This window comes from Schistocerca piceifrons, chromosome 3, assembly GCF_021461385.2.
Source record: "Schistocerca piceifrons isolate TAMUIC-IGC-003096 chromosome 3, iqSchPice1.1, whole genome shotgun sequence".
In the NCBI taxonomy this organism is placed as follows: domain Eukaryota; kingdom Metazoa; phylum Arthropoda; class Insecta; order Orthoptera; family Acrididae; genus Schistocerca; species Schistocerca piceifrons.
Genome location: NC_060140.1, coordinates 919,862,353 through 919,884,769, shown reverse-complemented (window position 1 = coordinate 919,884,769; position 22,417 = coordinate 919,862,353). Strand labels below are relative to the sequence as shown.

At 41.9% G+C, this 22,417-nt stretch overlaps 1 protein-coding gene across 1 annotated transcript in view; it reads left to right on the top strand.

Moving 5' to 3' along the window:
• The window catches only part of LOC124789218 (protein white-like), a 222,243-nt gene that overhangs the window by 184,759 nt on the left and 15,067 nt on the right, over positions 1–22,417 (top strand). The window contains exons 9-10 of the mRNA XM_047256512.1: positions 2,834–3,062; positions 14,733–14,838. Of these exons, the coding sequence (XP_047112468.1) occupies positions 2,834–3,062; positions 14,733–14,838 (335 nt within the window). The remainder of the gene's footprint in view (positions 1–2,833; positions 3,063–14,732; positions 14,839–22,417) is intronic.

The window sequence follows — 22,417 nt, the reverse complement described above, 5'->3', positions numbered from 1 at the left end:
ATGCCCTTAATGGCGGCTGGAACTACGAACTGTAGCACTCGTATAAGCTACTGCACGTCCGCCATAAAATCTGGGTGCAGGAACTCTTACAATCAGCCCCAGTGGCATAGAGACGGCTTCGACAACCATTCGTCGCGTTCTACTCCACAAACGGCGACGATATTCGCCTCTTCGCTGTTGCACAATCACTTTTGCGTGAGCACAGTTACGCACGTCCGATCACGTCAACACTCCCCAGGCCATTTCATTGTTCAGTCCCTGTGTCTCCAGCTACCTCTAGCTACGCTCGTACCACCAAGAGTGGGGGCGTTCCCCTACCACCTTTTCACCGAAATCATTTAATATTTAAGAATATTTATATTTATTACCCTGGAGTTCATACCAGTCATAATAATATACTACTAGCGCTTTATAACATTAAATCATACAGTAATAACTTATAATTACCAAGAAAAAGAATACATTTGACTCCGAGAGCTTAGTGCATTGTCTGACAGTTAGCGCTAATTCCCAGTTTCGCCAATAGATGGCATCAGGGTGCACTCCCTGGCAGTCTCACACCAGCGCGCCCGTTTCCGACGCGCGGGCTCCAAATTACTGTCAGCCCACCATCATTTCAGTTCCGTTACAAGGACCAGAGACGAGTAAGGGGTACGAACGGAGTTGTACAACTACCGTAGGCTACCGTCGACTATCGCGAGTAATCGTAAATTACTGTAGTTTTTCTAGTAGCTTTGGTCAGTTAAGATCGCAACCGCATTACTGGTATGTTAGGTGTGTTGTATGCCTATCGGGCGTTACCTCATTTCCATCGCTTTCTTTGTGTATGTGGCCAGCGTCCTACTAGATTCGCTCAGAAACTGGAAGCGCTGAACCGTTTAGAAATTGAGTGAGGATGTATAAAGGGTCGTGTAACCTACAGAATATTTTTGTTCTATATAATTATCCTCCTGTCTGTTACTTAAAGCAAATAGTTTTTACAACAAAATTAAAGTTGTCGGTATTCAATTCACGTTTTAGTCGAAAGCTGGTCCTTTTTAACGAGAAACAGAGGGATGTTGTGATAAAACTACAAAAACAATACAGATTTATCATACAACTGGTTGTTGAGTATCTCGATACAGAAAACTATAGTTGCTGAGGGTGGATAAAACACTGAACGCTAGAAAAGTCAATGCGCAGAATTTGCTCCATCAAGTAATTTTCATTACTGATAAAATGCAATTTAAATTTTGTAAAGATATATAACACACGACGGACTAACACTGAACGATGTGCGGTTCTAATTATGTGAGAAACAAAGAGAAGTGGTCGGCTACCAGTTTCTCTCTCACACATTCATTTGTGTTTCTTTCCCTACTAATGTTACCAATACTACCTGTAACCCTACCATTTGCTAGGTATGTCATCTATGTATTGCACCGATACGACCGAACAATAGTTTTGGAGGAACACAACTGTAGATAAGACTGATTACCTTGTACCTCTATCGATAGTAGTACCCTACACGCGTTAAAGAAAAGTACAGGGAGGTTGAGGGGTTAAGAACATGTAATTAGGGTCTCCAGATTAAATGTTTACGTGGAGAAAAACGTTATTTATCCTTTCTTTTCAGATCCCTTTTTTCCAGATGTCTGGAAGAAAGGGATTGGTTAGTCGTTTCAGAATACATTGCAGATGGAAGGGAAATGTAATATGTGACATTCACGCCAACTCCGGTCAGTAACTATTGCACCTATCTTGCTCCCTCACTCGAATGGATACCAGGGACGACAACGCATTTTGTTGTTGAATTTCCCAACGTCCAGTAAAACGGCTTCAGAAAATTGAAGGCATATGACTCCGAGGAATCGGTTTTATTTAAAAAAGTGATAAGTAACAATAAGAAATAACATCATGACAGATTAGGAAGAAAGGAACTCAGTTGTGCCTAGCGATGAGAATAGATCGTTGCCAAAACTTGCTAAAGGTCAAAAGAATGTGAGTTGTTGCCACACATGTTAGGCATGTTAAGCAGAACTGCATAAGCAAAGGCAACACATTATAAAGAAAAGTAATGGTTACACCACCCGACTTAAATTTGGAGATAAGAAAGAAGTTTATTAAGACATATGTCTGGAGTTTGGCCTTGTGTTTCTCGGAAACGTGGACTGTTACTGCATTTGACAATTAACGTTCGGAACCATTTGAAGTGTGTTGCTATACGAGTATGGAAAATACCTCCTGAGCACAAAAGCTCACAAATAACGAAATTCTTAGAAAAATAGAAGAAAAAAGCTGTCTTTGACTGACAGTACGCAAAATGATAGGGCAAGTAATTGGCCATCACTGCCGACACGGTCCGCCCCGATTGCTGAATGGTCAGCGTGACGGACTGCCGTCCTAAGACGCCCGGGTTCGATTCCCGGCTAGGTCGGTGATTTTCTCCGCTCAGGGATGGGTGTTGTCTTCATCATCATTTCATCCCCATCCGGTGCGCAGGTCGCACAATGTGGAGTCGAAATGTAATAAGACCAGCAACAAGGTGGCCGGGCCTGCCCCGTAAAGGGCCTCCCGACCAATGACGCCAAACGCTCATTTCCATTTCACTACCGACACAGTAGTTCGATAGATAATGTAATGGGAGGAATGATTCGGAAAGACCTAGACTGCACCACCCCAGACAAACCAGATGCGTTGTTGGAGCAGTCTCGTATGGGGAAGTGAAGGGACTAGACGGGAAGAAATAGCACTGTTGCCGACCAGTCTTTCATACTGAGACTGGAGAGGAACCTTAAGAATTACTTAATTTAGTCCCCAAGAAGTGGCCAACGACGCTGAACGCCTGCGGCAGGTGTTCTCCGACGAGCTGGCGGTGTTCTTACGAGAGCACCTGAACGGCATGTACCGCGTGGACGTGTACTTCCTCAGCAAGACGCTGGCCGAGCTGCCCGTCTTCGCCGCCATCCCGTGCCTCTTCACGACCGTCTTCTACTACATGGTCGGCCTCAACCCGGAACCCAGCCGCTTCGTCATCGCCATGGTCATCGCCGCCCTCGTCACCGGGGTCACCACGTCGTTTGGTGAGTGTCCACGCTGACTAGAATGTGCCAATCAATTATTTAAGACTTCTATACGTCATTTGAACAACTCTGTTATAGAAAATTGTGTTGAACGACTCGTTGCTTTTCTTCTTTGTTTTGTTTTTTACCGTCCACCAGTTTTTAAATAAAAATTCTAACATCAAATTGAAGGAGTTGTCCAGAAAGAATGATCTTAGTTTGGATTTAAAATTTGCGTTGCCACCTGTTAATGTTATTGGATAATTTATCAACAATATTTGTTGGTACTGACAGCTTCTGTAATGGGTAATAAAGGTGATATTTTCCTCTAGCAGCGTAGAGGCAACATGTAGTCCATAATCTATTGCTTATTAAGGTTACTGAGTGATTGCGTACAAACAGTTACAGTTATATATGAAGATAGTAACTGTTCTTGCAAGAACAGATACTATTGATGACCGCGCAGCTTCTCTAGAATAAATGATAATTAATTGGAGCCTTCAGCTGCCGACAGGTGTTGTTGATATACGTCGATGGGGACAGTTTAAAATATGTGCCCCGAGGGGACTCGAACCCGGGATCTTCTGCTTACATGGCAGACGCTCTATCCATCTATTTTTTTTTTTTTTAATCTTATTTTGTTCGCTTTTGTTCGTTGCATCTGCTCTGGGCGGACGCCGTAAGACATCCGTCTAAGTTCGTTGTTGATCGATTAGCTCAGTTTTTTTTATTACAGTACCATGTGAGCAGCAGATCCCGGGTTCGAGTTCCGGTCGGGGCACACATTTTCAACTGTCCCCGTCGACGCATTCTAGAGAAGCTGCACGGTCATCAATGGTATCTGTTCTTTCGAGAACAGTTACTATCTTCATATATATAGTTAAAGGCTACCCAGCCATTGACCTTCGTCTGTGCGAATGGGCACAGTTTGCCCGAACTCTTACGGGAATTGTCACCTTAGTGGGCGCGAGTAATTAGTGGATGGGCAAATATCAATTAGGTACTTTACGTATGTAGATTATGGACAGTTGGGAATGTGGGTCTCGCGGAAAGCGTGCAGGGGATAAGTCCCTGCAGTCGCGATATTCATCTGTGTCCTCGGTGGCTCAGATGGATTTGCCGGCACGGTAGCTCAGCGTGTTCGGTCAGTGAGTTAGCTGCCCTCCGTAATAATAATAATAAAAAAAAAGTGAGTTAACTGATCAACGACGTACTTAAACAGGTGTCTTAGGACGTCCGCCCCGAGCAGACGCAACGGACGAAAGCCAACAATATGAGATTTTTTTAAAATATGGATAGAGCGATAGAGCGTCTGCCATGTAAGCAGGAGATCCCGGGTTCGAGTCCCAGTCGGGGAATACAGTTTAAACTGTCCCCATCGAGGTATATCAACAACACCAGTCGGCAGCTTAGGGTTTCAATCATTGCTGTATAATTGGTGCAATGGTGACTGAACTAGTATACCAATATTATTTGAACTCTTTAGTATCAACTACTCTCATACAAATCAACAATTTCAAAACTTCCAGTCTCGATGTACATTTTTCATCAGATTTTAGCATGGGCCGAGACATCACAGGCGTGTTTGCCAAATCATTATGACTTCATTTGGTATGGGTGTTTTGAAGAAACGGCTGTGGACATTAATAGAATAGATATTGGAATTACGGTGAACGAAGTGTAGATCTTTTGCCTGGGACGATGCGTTACTGATTTAGTGTTTCTGAGTTTTAGTTAACTTCTTCTATACACTGAATACTGTAAGTACCAATATGTTATGTTATGTTATTAATTAATTTACTTTTAATAGCATACGTCATCTTTTAGAAATATTGTATCACATTACGTCCAACAAAACTTCACTTTATTGCATTAAGAACAACTAGAGACCATGACAATTCTGTCAGGCTATCGGAATAAAATATCAGAACTTTACAGGTTATAACGGGTTTTATTACAGATATTTTTATTTATTTGTTTTTCGACTCGTCACTCTTCTGACTGGTTTGATGCGGCCCTCCACGAATTCCTCTCTTGTGCCAACCTCTTCATCGCAGAGTAGCATTTGCAACAACTTACGTCCTCAATTATTTTCTGCATGTGTTCCAATCTCTGTCTTCCTCTGATGTTTTACTCTCTACAGCTCCCTCTGGTACCATGAAAGTTAATCCCTGATATCCTCCCATCCTGTTCCTTCTTCTTCTCTGTGTTTTCCACATACTCCTTTCCTATTCTGCGCAGAACCTGATAATTGGTTATCTTATCAATCTACCTAATTTTCAACATTCATCTGTAGCACTGTATCTGAAATGCTTAGATTCCGATTTTCTCATAGTCCATGTTTCACAACTATACAATGTTGTGCTCCAAACTGTACACTCTCAGAAATTTCTTCCACAAATTAAGGCCTATATTTGATACTAGTAGACTTCTCTTAGATAAAAATGCCCATTTTTCCAATGCAAATGTGCTTTTCATGTCCTCCTTGCTCCGTCCGTTATTGATTATTTTGATTCCGAGGCAGTAGAATTCCTTGACTTCATCTACATCGTGATCACCAGTCCTGATGTTAAGTTTCTCGCTGTTCTCATTTCTGCTACTTATCATTAATATCGTCTACCTTCGAATTTAGTCTCAGTCCATATTCTGTACTCGTTAGACTGTTCATTTCATTCAGCAGATTATCTAATTCTCCTTCAGTTTTACTGACCATAGCAATGTTAACAACGAATCGTATCATTGATATCCGTTCACACTATATTTTAATTCTCCTGATTTTTCTTTTATTTCCCCCATTCCTTCTTCGATGTACGGGTTGAACAGTAGGGGGGGGGACAACTACATCACTGTTTTACGCCCTTTCCAATCTGAACTCCCTGTTCTTATTTTTCTAACCCATTTTATTCCCTTTTGGTTCTTGTACATGTATTACCCAACTCTCCTCATAAATTGCTCCTACTTTCCTCAGAATTTCGAACATCTCGTACCATTTGACATTGTCGAACACTTTGTCTAGGTCGTATAATCCTACGTTATTTTTATATGTGGCACTTTCATATGCGTACACAACAGTATGTTGGTCGTTTTTCCTCTGCGTCGAACAGTCTTTCCACAAAGATTTAACAAAATTTACGACCTAATGTTTTTTGTAGAGTCGTAATTACAACATTAAGTGGACCCTGCCTATCAGTGTAGACTACCCGTTTCTGCCCCCGCATCCACACTTCTACACATGAGTTCCTAAGCAGGGGAAAATAAGCATTAATGGCTTACTCTTACCACATGTACTTGGTGGTACTACCCAAACCAAAAGTATAGGATTTGTAATAGCTGTAAGTGTCAGTCTGCAAATCACATATATGCTGATGTAATGTTGTTAAATACACCGCACGCAGTCACCAATAGAAATATCTGCATTTATACCCGTTATATTCTGTATTTGAAAGCTTTTCAGTAGCGTTCAGTTCCATCGATTGAATCTCAAGGAGGATTATATTCCTCTACTTTCAGATACTTATATGGCTAACAAAGTAAATTCGAACGGACAGGGTGCTGTACATTCCGCTTATGAACAACGATGCACTCGCAACTCATTCTTCCGGTTTGGTGCTCTGCAGTAACACTACAGAACCAAGCGAGGTATTCATACGAAAGTTTCTAGCTTTTTTAACAATAATGATCCGCTCAGATTGCAATACATGATTTATTTTTAATTCCAGTGATGGGTCTATACTGTCATCATCTAACCGTAGGCACCAGATGAGGTGAGGAGTAGGTTCACGTAACTGCTATACGTCGCCTACTGTTGGCTTTCTCACACTACTGTAGCTTTAATGTGAAAAATATTGTTTATATGCTGTGAACTTGAGGAGTGGGAAAATCAGCGAGACTGTTATACTGGGCAGAATCCTTATACTCAAAGAGACCGATGGTCCTAGTAGTCTGGTCCCTTCAATCCCACAAACCAACCTTATACTCATTTCTACATCCAGTGAAAGCAGGAAGCCTAGGAAAGTGTTTGCATTAGTAAAGGAGGGAGTAATGACGATATGGAACATGTTTGAATTACCAGTTTACCTCTAATACAGGTCCACTCCCTTGAGTAATTATATTGAAAATGTTTTACCACATTTATGAAATTTGTCATCTATTACTTGGCAGTGGGGTGTAACTTCCTCGCTTCTGCCATTCTTTTAATAGAATGTATAATTCACCACAAACCAAATGGTTGGTAATTTCATCACACACTAATATGTTTTAACAACCAGTTGCAGGAAACAGGAACTTTTTTGATCGATCAGTTGAAATACTACATCTACTCTCCACAGTTTTCCACTGTTACCTTCTTTGTAGTTATGTTCATATTTCCTACTTCTGTGATTGACCTTTTTAGAATTGTCCATTCCTTTTCAACTGCACTGCCTACTGAGCTATTCCTTATCGCACTGTCTAGAGCCTCAAGTGTCTAGAGCCTCAGAGAATTTCAAGAGTACCTCTTCACGCCTTAGTACGTCCATATCACACTTCTTTGTGCATTGATTCATCCTGAGTATTCTCTTAAACTTTAGTCTGCTTTTTCAACACCATTGTGTGGTGATTTAAGTCTATATGGCCGGCCGTTGTGGCCGAGCGGTTCTAGGAGCTTCAGTCTGGCACCGCGCGACCGCTACGGTCGCAGGTTCGAATCCCGCCTCGGGCATTGATGTGTGTGATGTCCTTAGGTTAGTTAGGTTTAAGTAGTTCTACTAGGGGACTGATGACTTCAGATGTTAAGTCCCATAATGCTCAGAGCCATTTGAACCATTTACTCCTGGATAAGCGTTACAATTCTGATATATGATTTAGGAATCTCTGCCTGAGCACAATGTAATCTAACCGAAATATTTCCGTATCTCCGGGTCTTTTTCCATGTATACTTCCTCCTCTTGGGATTTTTGAACAGAGTATTCGTTATTACTACCTAAATTTATAGCGAAACTCACTTAGTGTTACTCTTCTCTAACTCCTAGTATAAAGCCCATATTATCCTGCAACCGTTTCTTCTAGTTCTTCCCCTAAAACTGCATTGTTGTCTCCCATGACTATTAGATTTTCGTCTCCTTTTTCTTACTGAATAACGTGTTCAATATCTTCAGATACCGTCTCTGTCTTTTCATCTTCGGCTTGCGACGCCGGCATGGGTACCTCACATATCCTTGTCGGTGATGGTTTTCTGTCGATGCTGATGAGAACAACCCTATCACTCAACTGTTCACAGTAATTCACTCTCTCCCCTCCAATCCTATTCATAACGACTCTTACTCTCATTATAGCATTTTCTGCTTTTGTTGATATTCCTCTATGCTCATCTGACCAGAAATCCTTGTCTTCTTTCCATTTCACTTCACTCACCCGCATTATATCTAGATTGAGCAGCTTCATTTCCCTTTTCAGATTTTCTAGATTCCCTACCACGTTAAAACTTCTGAGATTCCACGGTCCTGCTCGTAAAACATTAGCCTTTTTTTGGTTACTCTACATTATTTTCATGGTCGCCTCCAACTTGGCGGTGCCCTCCTGGATATCCGAATCTGGGAGCGGTCTGGAATCTTTCGCCAATGTAGAGATCGTCATGCCAGTTTTTCAGTTATAGGTCACATTAAGTTTGTTCAATGCCGTGGGGTACATTGGCTTTTGCATCCTCATGCCTTGGGTCATTGCCGATTGTTCCGTCTTTAGTGGCGGTTTCCCCACCCTAAAGGGAAGATAGTTTCCTGCAACTCTGTCCGTTGTTCCGCCCTCTTTGACAATGCCTTTGTCTGAATGAGGGTGAAGTTTTATGCCGAAAGTCTTCGGCTGTAATTACTGATGATTATTATTCAAAATTTAAGTGGTGGTGAGGTTCAACCCCGGAACCGAATACGTTTTGATTACTAATCAAAGACACTATCCCTAGACATCTCTAGCCGTCCATAACTGCGAGAGTGTTGTGTGTGTGTGTGTGTGTGTGTGTGTGTGTGTGTGTGTGTGTGTGTGTGCGTGCGTGCGTGTGTGTGTGTGAGAAATCTTATGGGACTTAACTGATAAGGTCATCAGTCCCTAAGCTTACACACTACTTAACCTAAATTATCCTAAGGACAAACACACACACCCATCCCCGAGGGAGGACTCGAACCTCCGCCGGGATCAGCCGCACAGTCCATGACTGCAGCGCCTGAGACCGCTCGGCTAATCCCGCACGGCGAGAATGTTGATGATGGAGGATTTTGTGTGCGACATCATCTCTCGATTATGTCCCATAAATGTTCGATTTGGTTCATTTCGGGGTTTCCGGGTGGCCAAATCATTCTCTCCAATTGGCGTGAATCTTATTCAAACCAATCGCGAACAGTCGCCGCCCGGTGACACAGTGCACTGTCATCCATAAAAATCCCATCGTTGTTTGGGGATATGAAGGCCATGAATCACTGCAAAGGTCTCCAAGTAGCCGGATCTAATTTCGCCGAATTATGATAACTGAGTTCTGCGGTTATTTCACCCAGAGAGGCTTTTATGGTAGCACTGACAACTCGACGCAATCGCTGCTGCTCTAGGCTATTAAATGAAGGCTCTGATCCACTGTGTTGTCCATGGTGAGCGATATTGACCATAATCTGGTGTCCTCTGCACACACTTGACACTTTGGATCTCAAATATTAAATTCCTTAACGTTTACCGAAATGGAATGACGCTTGCGTTTAGGTCCAACTGCCACTCCGGGTTCAAAGACTGTTAGTTCCCGGATTGCAGCCATAATTACGTCGGAAACCTTTTGATATAAATCAACTGCTTACAAGTGACGTCTCTTCCAGAGCACTGACCTTTTACACCCTGTATACGCGATACTATCGCCATGTGTGTGTGTGCATATTGCTGTCCCATTACTTTTCTCACCTCAGTGTATAAACCTCTTTGGAGATTCTTTACAATGCTACAAAGAAAATACACAGTTATGCTTAAAAACTCAAGTTCGTATTCGTAATTCAATGATTGTAAAAGTTTTTTGCTAGCCCACGCCAGTAAATTGGGAACATTTTCCGCTACAGTTCTGAATAAACCGCAGATCGATGTATTTGTTCGTTCTGGATACATGTGGGGTGACCTGTGTTAGTTTCCTGCCCCAGGGTGGGGTCGGAACTGCTGTCACTGTCAGCTACCGTACTTCTGTGGGTTTCATGTTCCATATCACTCGGCTCCACAATAAAACCTTGTCTGGTCAGAGGAATGGAAGATAAGATTTTTTTTCAAATTTTTCATATCCTCGTGCCATGGGCTCTTCGAGATCCGATCTAAGAGCTCTTTGCTCTCACCTAGACAGCTAGTTGAAGTTGGGGAGAAGAATTTTCCACCCGAAATACTCCCTAAGACAAAAATAAATAAATCAAACAATAAAAAAATGACCCACCACGAAGGAATTAACCAAATGGAACGCTAATCGGTGCATGTACATCCAAACAACTGATAACAATTTCAGAAAAAAATAGATGATATATTCAAGAGAAAGTGCTTCACAAACTGATCAGGTAAGTCACGCGTTGGTCTACCTCCGGGCCTAATGCAAGTAATTATACGAAATGACACTGATTAACAGACTTTTTGGATGTTCTATTGAGGGATATCGTGGAAATTATGTCCAACTGACGCGTTAGATTTTCAAAATCCGGAGATGGTTGGAGGGCCCATCCCATAATGCTACAAACGTTTCCAACTGGGAGGGGATCCGGCGATGTTGCTAACCAAGGTAGGATTTGGCAAGCAGAAATACAAGCACGTTTTCCTGCTATGGAAGGAAATGGCCTTTAAGACCAATCCTGGTTGTCAGGCCGTATGGAGGGCAAGAGTCACGTTAGTATCCTACCACTGTCTGGGGCGTCTCCACAGACGCCGCCGGCCTGGAATCCCATAGACCGGAGTGGAAAATTTTTCAGTGATGACTCCCGCTTCGAACTGAGTCCCGACGACCAGCGCAAATTCCTCTGGAGACGCCCCAGACAACAGTGGAATACCAACCTAATTGTCACCCACCATATGGCCTGACAGCCAGGAGTTATGGACTGGGATGCCATTTCTTTTCAAGGCAGGCTTCCTTTGGTTGTCATCTACGGTAACCTTAAAGTACGAGTATAGCGGTACGTCGACGATATTCTATGCCCCAATTTGCTTCCCTAGGCAATCCATCCTGGGCCCACCCAAACACTTGTGTCAGTGCTTGAGAAATCTTACCTTTGCCAGCAAGGTCGCCGGATCTCTTCCCAATTTAGAAGTTTTGAAACATTCTGGACAGATCCCACCTGCGAGCTCGGGATTTTGACGATCTGACGTTCCAAATGGACAGATTTTCTCACGATATCCCTCCAGGGGACATCCAAAAACTCTGTTACTCAATGCAAAGCCGAATAATTGCTAGCATAAGGGTCAGAGGTGAACCAACGCGTTACTGACTAGCTCAGTTTGTGAAGCTCTTTCTCTTGGATAAATCATCCAATTGTTCTGAAATTGTAATCATTTTTTGTCTGTACATGTACATCACATCCTCCGATTTACATCCCAGTCGGATAGCTCCTTAGTACTGTGACCTTTTTTTAAAAATTATTAAGTGTATGTTAACAAAATAAAGTCATACATTGTCGGCAGTTAGTTAGATAGTCAATTTGCTATGTGTTGACACACCATTTGAATTTTATTGTTATTGAAATGATGTAGAACAATGCAATTCACAGAAACTGTATAACTGATTAGTTTTGACATCAGTTAGTATAACATTTTTCATTCCTACTCAAAGTATGTGTCTGTAATTAAAACTAGTTGTTCTGGGCTACGAGTTTTTAAGTAAAATTCTTGTATGGAATATGAGACATCCAGTAGATACGTTTTTAGGTTAGATTTTGTATTGCTTTGCTACTTGTTAGATCTTTTGTGTTATTGGGCAAATCACCTAAATTTTTTTTGAATTATATTCAGCTCATTTCTGAGCTACTGACAGCTTTAATATTGAATAATAAAGGTCATTTCTTTCTTCTAGAGTACTGGTTATCAACATTACTATGGGTGACGACCATAAATCATTCTTGCTGCTCGCTTTTGTGAAAATCAGTATCCTTTGTCTAATTGATGAATTATCCTAGGAAATTATTCCGTAATATGTTTTTCAGTAGAAATATTCAAAATCTATAAGGAGACTGATTCGTTTGTTTCCAGCACTAAAAATTTTATTAAGACCAAAAGTAGTTGAACATAACTGTTTAAGAAGGTCAGTAATATGTTCCTTACGTTTTCAGGTTTTCATCAATATATACGTCCCAAAATTTTTATTGTCTCCTTTTCATGTGCTACAACAGTTAGAGGTATGACTTTATTTGTTGTACAGAACGGAATGAAGTGCGTTTTCTCAAAAGAAATGGGAAGTCTATTTTTACAATACCCTCTAATAAATATTCAAAAATTATCATTAACGTGTAATTTAGTTACATTCACTCTAATGAGATTTATTATAACTCTACTGTCGACAGCAAAAAGTACCAATTCTTTTTTGTTGAGTGTTAAGTTGAAGCTCATTTACATATACAGACTGTTTCTGAAATCGACAGCAAAACTTCAGAAATGAGTTCCTCGTATAACAAGAAGAAAAAAAAGGCTACGTCAGTGTGGGCCTCGAATTGTATCATTATAGTGTTACTCGACCTTTAGTTCCTACAAACTGCACTGAACGTCTGTAGCGCCAGCTATTACGATCTGCTTACTGGTTTGTGCCAGAGGAAATGCTTAAAGTGACCTCCTCCTGCCTGAATAGAGGCCACCATCCATAGCCTCACTGAATTCCGCACACGATCAGAACGCCTGGTGCAGTGGTACTGTCTGAAAGGTTGTCACAACGCCTATATGGAGAGTAGATCCATCCACAACAGCAATGTAATACACGAGAGACTTTATGTGTCACAACAAGTGAAAGTCCTGGAGATTTAAGAGAGGCGCACGGGGTGGCCAAGTAATCAGTCCATCACAACCATGCCACCACCAGGGAAAATCTGCGTTGGTGTGCCACTGGTCAAGAGACTGAAATATTCGGGAGCTTCATCGTGCATGAATTACAGTTGTCGACTGGATGCAAATGGCACGCAGTAAGCAAGAAGTCTATCTAATTGTGCCCAGTACGTCTCCGTGGAAAGACGTAGGGTTAGAATGAAGAATCGGCAACAAATGCTGCACAGTTGCCAATGGAGAACCTCTGTTGGTGAGACGATTGGACGGTTGAATGGCGCATCGTGTCCGCTCACAAGTGCTAGTTAAGTAAATTCTGCATTCAGTCTCTCGTGACTGTCGTATCTTCTGTGAATAAACCAACAGCTGCCAAGTAGGGCATTCTAACACACTGTTGCCGAAACCACTGGCAGAACGTTACTCGTGGAGAATAATCGGCATGACACACGACATGTACTCGCAGCAGATGGTATGGATACAGCATGTTTTCATGAAAACGTCTCCAGATCGTCACGAGCGGCACATTGTTCTTCAAGTGTAACCAACTTGTGCTCATTCCAGGATTTTCGTCCACAGCTTTGAGTAGACGTTTCTCCATTATCTGGTATTGCGCGTTTTGTCCGACCGCCACTACCTGATGGACATGTGAAGCACGTATATTCACATAAAAATTTCTACAAATGTCTTTCAGTATGGTAATCTGCGGAATATGTAGCGTTTCTGGCACACGCGATGTACTCCCAATGCACTGCCGTCCGCCAAACCGTACTTGAAAAATACGTTCGGGAGCTCTTGGTTCGTGCATATTTCTAGTCTGAAAACCAGGACCATAGACAATAACAAATCACCCCTTACAGACCTTTGTTAATGGCTACGGTACATTTAACGTTTCCAGTACTTACATGTGACTCAGAGCAGACTGCAGACCACAGTCACTAAACACAGATACACCGACATCTGCGTATTTAACTGTGGATCACTTTACCTCATCTGCGCATGCTGAAGGATATTCAGAGCCCTATCACATTGGTTTCAAGTTTGTTTACATGTACAACGCTTGTAACTTGTACACTTGTCTCTGGCAAACAGTAGTCGTCAGCGTAGGTTGTGTAATAGTGACGTACTCGAAAAGCTCAGTAGCTATGCATTCCCAGACCCATGCTGACACAGCATTTTTTCTTCTCGTTATATGGGGAATCCATTCCTGAAGTTTTGTCATTGAGTTTTGAAACACTGTGTATAAGGAACAGCCCCTCTCGACGGAAGTTAGATTCCTCCCTCAGGCATGGGTGTAAGTGTTGTCCTTAGCGTTAAGTTCGTTTAAGTAGTGTGTAAGACTAGGGACTGATGACCTCAGCAGTTTGGCCCCTTAGGATTTCACACACATTTGAACATTTTTTATAAGGAACAGTAGTGGATCCAAAATTGAACCTTGTGGAACACGCTTCGTGATTTTTCTTTTTTCCCCCTCACTCACTAAGTTTTCTTCTCCTGCTAACATTTTTTTAATTATTCAGTACAACATTTTGCATTCGACATGATTTTGCGCCTATTCAGGAGAGAGAATGGGGGTGTGGGAGCCCAATTGGCAAAAATACCGTGAGGAAGAGCTGCCGCCAGCGAACAGTGGGAGCGTGCTGTGAGACGTTTCCTACACTGTGCTGTTCTACAGAGTGCATCTACTTTGTTCCACAGGCTACCTGCTGTCCTGCCTGAGCCCCAGCACGGCAGTCGCGATGTCCATGGGCGCGCCGGCCATCTTTCCGTTCCTGCTGTACGGCGGCTTCTTCATAAACGTCGGGTAAGTTGTCGCACTCCCACAGGCTGCCCATAACAATCTCCGCCAGCCGCGTCCGGCCGCTGCCTGCTGCTGGATTCAGGCCAAATGGCGAAGTACAGCGGCTGCGAGACAGTGTTTACGATCGAGACGTCTGCGAGTGGTTTCCGGCGATGTCGGTTTTTGGTTAAACTTCTCTTGTCTACCCCTGATAATTACTTTGTATTAATGGCTTCACAGAAATACTGCGACAATTTGGGAAGTTTCTTGCATGTCATGTTCTGGTGATGCGGTAGATAACGGTTACGATCGTAATGCAAACGCCGAATTAGCATCAGACTAGAAAATATTTTCTTAAATTGCTGAGTAAAAACGAAATTCAGTGGCCCATCTGTTATTTGATGAAGCTTTAGACGACTAACAGTAGGGAAGTTCACAGTAAACTACAACCTGGACCATATACATTAAGGTCTGTAACAAGTACTGCACTACTTTAAAATTACAAGTTCTCCAAGACCGACGCTGAAAGGAAATATATTCATTATTACAAAGAAATAAACTAGTGACACAGTGGGTCAGTAGTTCACATACTGAGAATTTATTAAACAAGGTATAAAAAAAGTAACAGATTATAAAGGGGCTACCCGGGTTCGATTCCCGGCGGGATCAGGGATTTTCTCTGCCTCGTGATGACTGGGTGTTGTGTGTTGTCCTTGGGTTGGTTAAGTTTAAGTAGTTCTAAGTTCTAGGGAACTGATGACCATTGATGTTAAGTCCCATAGTGCTCAGAGCCATTTGAACCTTTTTTTTTTATATATAAAGGGGTTAAACTCGCAGTTGGGTATAGTGAGTCATAGTTCATAAAATAAACTTGTTTACTTAGTTAATGTCAGTTGCATGAGTATTAACCTTTATTAAATAATGTTGACATATCCAGAATGAGATTTTCAGTCTGGAGCGGAGTGTGCGCTGATATGAAACTTCCTGGCAGATTAACACCTATATCTTTCCGTACGAGTTCTGATTTACTTTATTTTATCGTGGTGCTCGTTCCTCCCTATGTATGTCGGTGGCAACAAAATATTTCCGCATTCGGAGGAGAAAGTTGGTGATTGGAATTTCGTGAGAAGATTCCGTCGCAACGAAAAACGCCTATCTTATAATGATGTCCAGATCAAATCCTGTGACACAAATCCTGTGACACTCTCTCCCCTATTTTGTGATAACAGAAAACGTGCTACCCGTCTTTGAACTCTTTCGATGTACTCCGTCAACCCTACCTGGTAAGTATCCCACACCGCGCAGCAGTATTCTAAAAGGGGAGGGACAAATTTTCGCACCATTCAGATATCTTTTCTAAATCGTTTTGCAATTTGTTTCGATCTTCTGATCACTTTATTTGTCGATAAACGACAGCGTCATCTCCAAACAACCGAAGACGGCTGCTCAGATGGTCTCTCAAATCGTTTATATAGATAAGGAACAGCAAAGGGCCTATAACACTACCTTGGGAAACGCCAGAAATCACTTCTGTTTTACTCGATGACTTTCCGTCAGTTACTACGAACTGTGACCTCTCTGACAGGAAATCACAAATCCAGTCACATAACTGAGATGATATTCCACAAGCACGCAATTTCACGAGCCGGTTTTGTGGTACAGTGTCAAAAGCCTTCCGGAAATCCATAAATGCGGAATCGATCCGAAATCCCTTGTCAACACTTCATGTGAATAAAGAAAGAGCTAGCTGTGTTTCACAAGAACGATGTTTTCTAAACCCATGTTGACCGTGTGTCAATAGACCGTTTTCTTCGAGGTATTTCATAATGTTCGAACACAATATATGTTCCAAAATCCTGCTGCATATCGACGTTAACGATATGGACCTGTAATTTAGTGGATTACTCCTACTAACTTTCTTCAATATTGGTGTGACCGGTGCAACTTTCCAACTTGAAATCGGGACCTTACATGCACAAAAGTGGCAATTTTTTATAAAAGATAATTACATAAAATGTTATTGAGGAGTGTAGAGACAAAATGTACACTAACAAAAAAAAAACTTAATATAGAGTATTGAAATTTCGGTGATCTGTTTGTCTAGGTAACATATTTCAGTGATTAACGTTGTAAGTTCACATTTTAATGTAAGCGCGAGATAGGCCTTTGAAAAAGTAAAATGATGGTACATTAGTATCCGGTGTAACCGCCAGAATGTTGAACGCAACAATGCATACGTGCATGCATTATGTTATACAGATACCGGATGTTACTATGTGAAATGGAGCTCCGTGACGTTGCATTTGGTCGGTCAATACAAGGACGGTTAATCTGGTGATGTACATCTACATCTATATGTACAACCAAACTCCGCAAGCCAACTGACGGTGTGTGGCGGAGGGTACCTTGAGTACCTCTATCGGTTCTCCCTTCTATTCCAGTCTCGTATTATTCGTGGAAATAAAGATTGTCGGTATGCCTCTGTGTGGGCTCTAATCTCTCTAATTTTATCCTCATGGTCTCTTCGCAAGATATACGTAGGAGAGAGCAATATACTGCTTGACTCTTCGGTGAAGGTATGTTCAAACTTCAACAAAAGCCCGTACCGAGCTACTGAGCGTCTCTCCTGCAGAGTCTTCCACTGATCTACCATCTCCGCAACGCTTTCGCGATTACTAAATGATCCTGTAACGAAGCGCTCTGCTCGAGCAGGCCAGGACGGAATCTTGAACCTCTGTATAGCATGTTGGGATACAACAGCGGTATACGGGCGAGCGTTACGCCGTTCGAGAAAGCCCCCTGTAATACTACTCAAGAATGGCAGCACCACAGGACGAATCACCAGACCGATGTCCGAGTTTGCAGTCAGGGTCCGTGGAGTAAATATGATACTGAAGCTGCCGTCATATGATATAGCACGCTAGGCGATAGCTACAGGTGTAGCTCCAGTGTGTCTCGCAGGCAGACAGGTTGGTTGCAGACGTTCACCTGGTCTCCTCCTAGCCAACACACGTCCATCTCTTGCACCGAGGTTGAACCACCTCATCAAAACACAACAGACCTCTACCCTGCCCTCCAACGAGCTCTCGCTTGATACCACTGGAGTCTCAAATGGTGGTGGTTTGCGGCTAGTGGAATGCAGGCTACACGGTGTCTGGATCGGAGCTGTGCTTGAAGTAATCGACTTTAAACCATTAGTTCTGTGACGGTGGTGCCAACTGCTGCTGAAACAGCTGCTGCAGATGCGGTTATGCGAAACACATCCATACACCGAACACGATGGTCGTCCCTCTCGGTAGCGCCACGTAGCCGTCTCGAGTTCAATCTTCTTGTGACCGTAGATTCTTGTGAGCACCGCTGCCAGCAATCATGTACAGTGGTTACCTTTCTGATAAGCCTTTCTGTAGTATCTCTGAAGGAACATCCAACTTCCCGCAGCCCTGTTACACGACCTCTTTAAAATTCAGTGAGGTGTCAATAAAAGCGTCTTTGTCACCTTAAAGGTATTCCTGACTAATATCAACTCAGCACGTCCGACCTCAAAGGTAACTAACGCTCACGATTGGGTGACATCATGTAATTGAAGCAAACCTGATTTACATCCTCACAATGGTGGTACTGGCGCCCCTCTTATGCGAATACCGTGAAATTTGATTAAACGTCATCTTTCAGATGTAGAAACTCGCCTACCAGTTTTCGCTCACGTCGCACAACTCTTTCTTGGCGTCTGATTTTTTTCCGTCAGTGTAATTCAATATTACATGGAAATGAACTAGTGATGTGGCAGGGCAGTATATTATTGGGAGAATTTATCGAACTAGCAATCAGTACAAAAATAAAATAAGTAACAAGTTTATCGTCTTACATAATGCGAGTTATACACACTTGCACACTATCAATCAGTACAATGGCTCTGAGCACTATGGGACTTAGAACTACTTAAACCTAACTAACCTAAGGACATCACACACATCCATGCCCAAGGCAGGATTCGATCCGGCGACCGTAGCGGTCTCGCGGTTCCAAACTGAAGCACCTAGAACCGCTCGGCCACTTTGGCCGGCCGCAATCAGTACAAAATAAAATATGTAACAAGCTTATCGTCTTACAAAATGAAAGTTATGCACACTTGCACGAAACCGGCAGTCAAAGCTATTTCTATAAATTATTATTTAGGGGTGTAGAGAAAAGTATGAAGGAAAGTATATAATGCACTGAGAAACAATTCAATGGAGGCGATCACCTTGATGATGACTTTGAAATCGACACAGTCGAATTTTTCCCCAACCTTCCCAAATCCGAGCTTCTCCTCACACTAAAAACCTTTTTATCGACAAGACATTAAGACTAGATGAGATTACATGTACTATACGTTCTAGTAGATCCATAGTGAAAAGATCCTCCAGTATGTAAAACATGTCAGAAAATCAAGAATGCACACTTAATTATTACAACAACAAAAAAACAAATATGCTAATGTATCTTCCATAATTCGCAAGTGAACTGTGTCTCGTAGATGTGGAATATGTCAACAAATCTTAAAAACATTCTCACTTTAAAAGTGATGAAGTGACTTATCAGAAATCATGTTTATGTTCAATACACTGAGGGACATATGATAATTTTTAGGCTATTGCAACATCAAACTTGTTTACAATGATCTTATTGCTGTACTGAATTTGTTGTACTACGGCTTTCGTTATTTGATACTGTTAACAACGTATGCAAATCAGATGATTCCATTAAGAAATTCATCAGTGGAGGAGAAGGGGCTAAACCCTAAATTTAGTTTTTTGGGGCGATCGTTTCAAGCAAATGATGGCAGAACGACGATAGAATATTCGGCATTACACAAAATTATTCGGATGAATTTTTGACAGACTAGGAGCTAAAGTAATGAAAATACAGTGTTAGTGTGGAGAAACCAAAACTAAGCTCCCGATGAATTGATATTACATCTGATTATTTATTGCAGCACATGACACAGTGCCTAACAAAAGAGTGAATACTACGAGCATTAGAAGATATCTGTAAATGTGTGAGGACTTTAAAAAAATAATCAAAAATGGACAGTAATGAAAGCAAATGAAGTTATGCGAGATGCTTGTGAAGTAGTTCTTAACGATGGACTTTCAGAAAATTTTGGAGCTTAGTTTCATCTAAATCAGTACCTAACAACCCCTGAGAAAGAAGGCACAGATTCAGTCTGTATGATTATTCTGAAATCACAAGTTGCAATGGATTTCATTTGGAAAATAGAAAATTTAGTGTTGAAAACGTAAAAATATTCTCTATTACCAAGCGCAGAGAAAAGGTGAAGATTTCTAAACTTTGATCTAGAATCCTTAGGCATTAGTGGAACACATCTGAACTTCCTTCACTTCAAGACTAACGTAGGGTTCTGTTCCCTTAGTGCAGATGACTTTCAACACCTAGCGAAAGAACGTAGTAGCTCAAATTCTAAAGTAAGTCCAAAAATCTATTACTATAAGCTTATAATAATATATAATGCACATACAGAAAAATGAGCTACGCAGAACAGTAAAAGCCATCGACTGAACTCAGAGTAGCAATGTAAAAATAGCATAGTGCTAGTAGTAAGCAAATGTGAGTTTTCAGAAACATTATCCTAATGGAATTACCGTATGTTATTAGTCTTAACAAAAAAAATTGTTCAGATGGCTCTGAGCACTATGGGACTTCACATCTGAGGTCATCAGTCCGCAAGAACTTAGAATTAATTAAACCTAACTAAGCTAAGGACATCACACACATCCATGCCCTAGGCAGGATTCGAACCTGCGACCGTAGCGGTCGCGCAGTTCCAGACTGAAGCGCCAAGGACCGCTCGGCCACATCGGCCGGCTCGGTCTTAACATCTGGCAGTGGGACAGTTAATGCGAAAACCAATAAAAAAGTGTCCATCCTGCTTGATATGGAGAGATTCATGTTGGGGAATCTGTATATCAAACGGATAGGAGTGGGACGAGTGTGTGAACTTCATACGAGGCAAATTGGTGCTAGGTGCACCAAGGAATTTCATTCCTGGTTTCGTAGAGTAAAAAAGATAGAGACGAAAATCTCACGCAAAATTGGTAAATTATCTAAATACAGGGTTAATTATCAAATTATTGCCATAGATGAACGGGAAGTAACTTCTGGCGCCAAATTTTTGGAGCAACCACCGATGGACTTCCTATCCTCTAGTTTTGTAATGTTAAACTTTTCAGCACAGCAATCAACTCACAGGCCTTTGTATTTGTTTCATAACTAAGACGGAGCATTATTGTTTAGCGTTTTCGCTTGCTATGGGTTTATTTATCGATTGTCATTTTTTTATTTGTTGCTCATTGTTGCTATTGGAGCTTACCTATTGTCATTCGGAGATAGTGAGTGCAGCTGCGGACGGGACAGAGGAAGGCAAGAAAATAGTTTTCTCTTTTTAAGGAGGATATTTTGTCGTTAGTTCATGAAGATCTTTTAAAAGCATTAATACAATATGACCCACATCAGTGTATCCGAGAACTAGCAAACATGATGATATGTGACCATTCCATCGTGGGGAAACATTTTAATGCAATGGGGAAGGTTCAAAAATTGGGTGTATGGATACCACAAGCTCTAGCCACAATTACAAATATATGCCTATGGCCATATGTGCATCTCTGCTTGTTCAGCATGAATTGGCTCGTGAACAATACCGAAAATTCCTATACTGTAACATTATTGGGGGCGAGGATGGTATCTTTGTGATAACATAAGGAAAAGAAAGGAGCGCTTGAGTCCAGACAAAGCAGAAAGTCCCCGTACATAGACCTGTGACCATCCACAAATATAGTGTTAGGCATCTGGTGGAACAGCGACGGTATGGTGTCCTACGAATTGTGTCTCCAGGTGTAACCATTAATGCTAACATTTATTGTCAGCAGCTGAAACGTCTTGCAGACACAACCCAAAAACAACCACCAAGAAGACTGCGTGAAGCCGGCCGAAGTGGCCGTGCAGTTCTGGGCGCTGCAGTCCGGAACCGCGAGACCGCTACGGTCGCAGGTTCGAATCCTGCCTCGGGCATGGATGTGTGTGATGTCCTTAGGTTAGTTAGGTTTAAGTAGTTCTAAGTTCTAGGGGACTAATGACCTGAGCAGTTGAGTCCCATAGTAATCCACGATAACTCTCGTCAGCATTCTGCTAGACTGGAAAAACATTATAGAGGAGTTTAATGTCAAATCAAAAGCACCTTCAGCCTATATTTCCAGTTTTATTTTATTTTGCTACCTGTTTCGGCGTTACACCACGTCATCATCAGGCCCCTTCATCGACGCGCAGGAAGAATTCTACTTCTTGTACAACAGACATAGGGGCAGCATGCTGTCGCTGGTGTCAGTAGGCTGCAAGTGATGGTCGAAATGATCGAGTTATTAGAAAGAAGTTTACGCATAATAGTGAATGTATGCTGGTCACCATTTCGATTGTACAAGAGGAGGGATTATTTCTACACGTAAGTCAGGTGGCCTGAAGATGGTAATGCCTAACCTGGTAAAAAAGCAAAATAAAACTGGAAATTTAGATGACTGAAGGTGTTTTGGATCTGAAATCTTATACT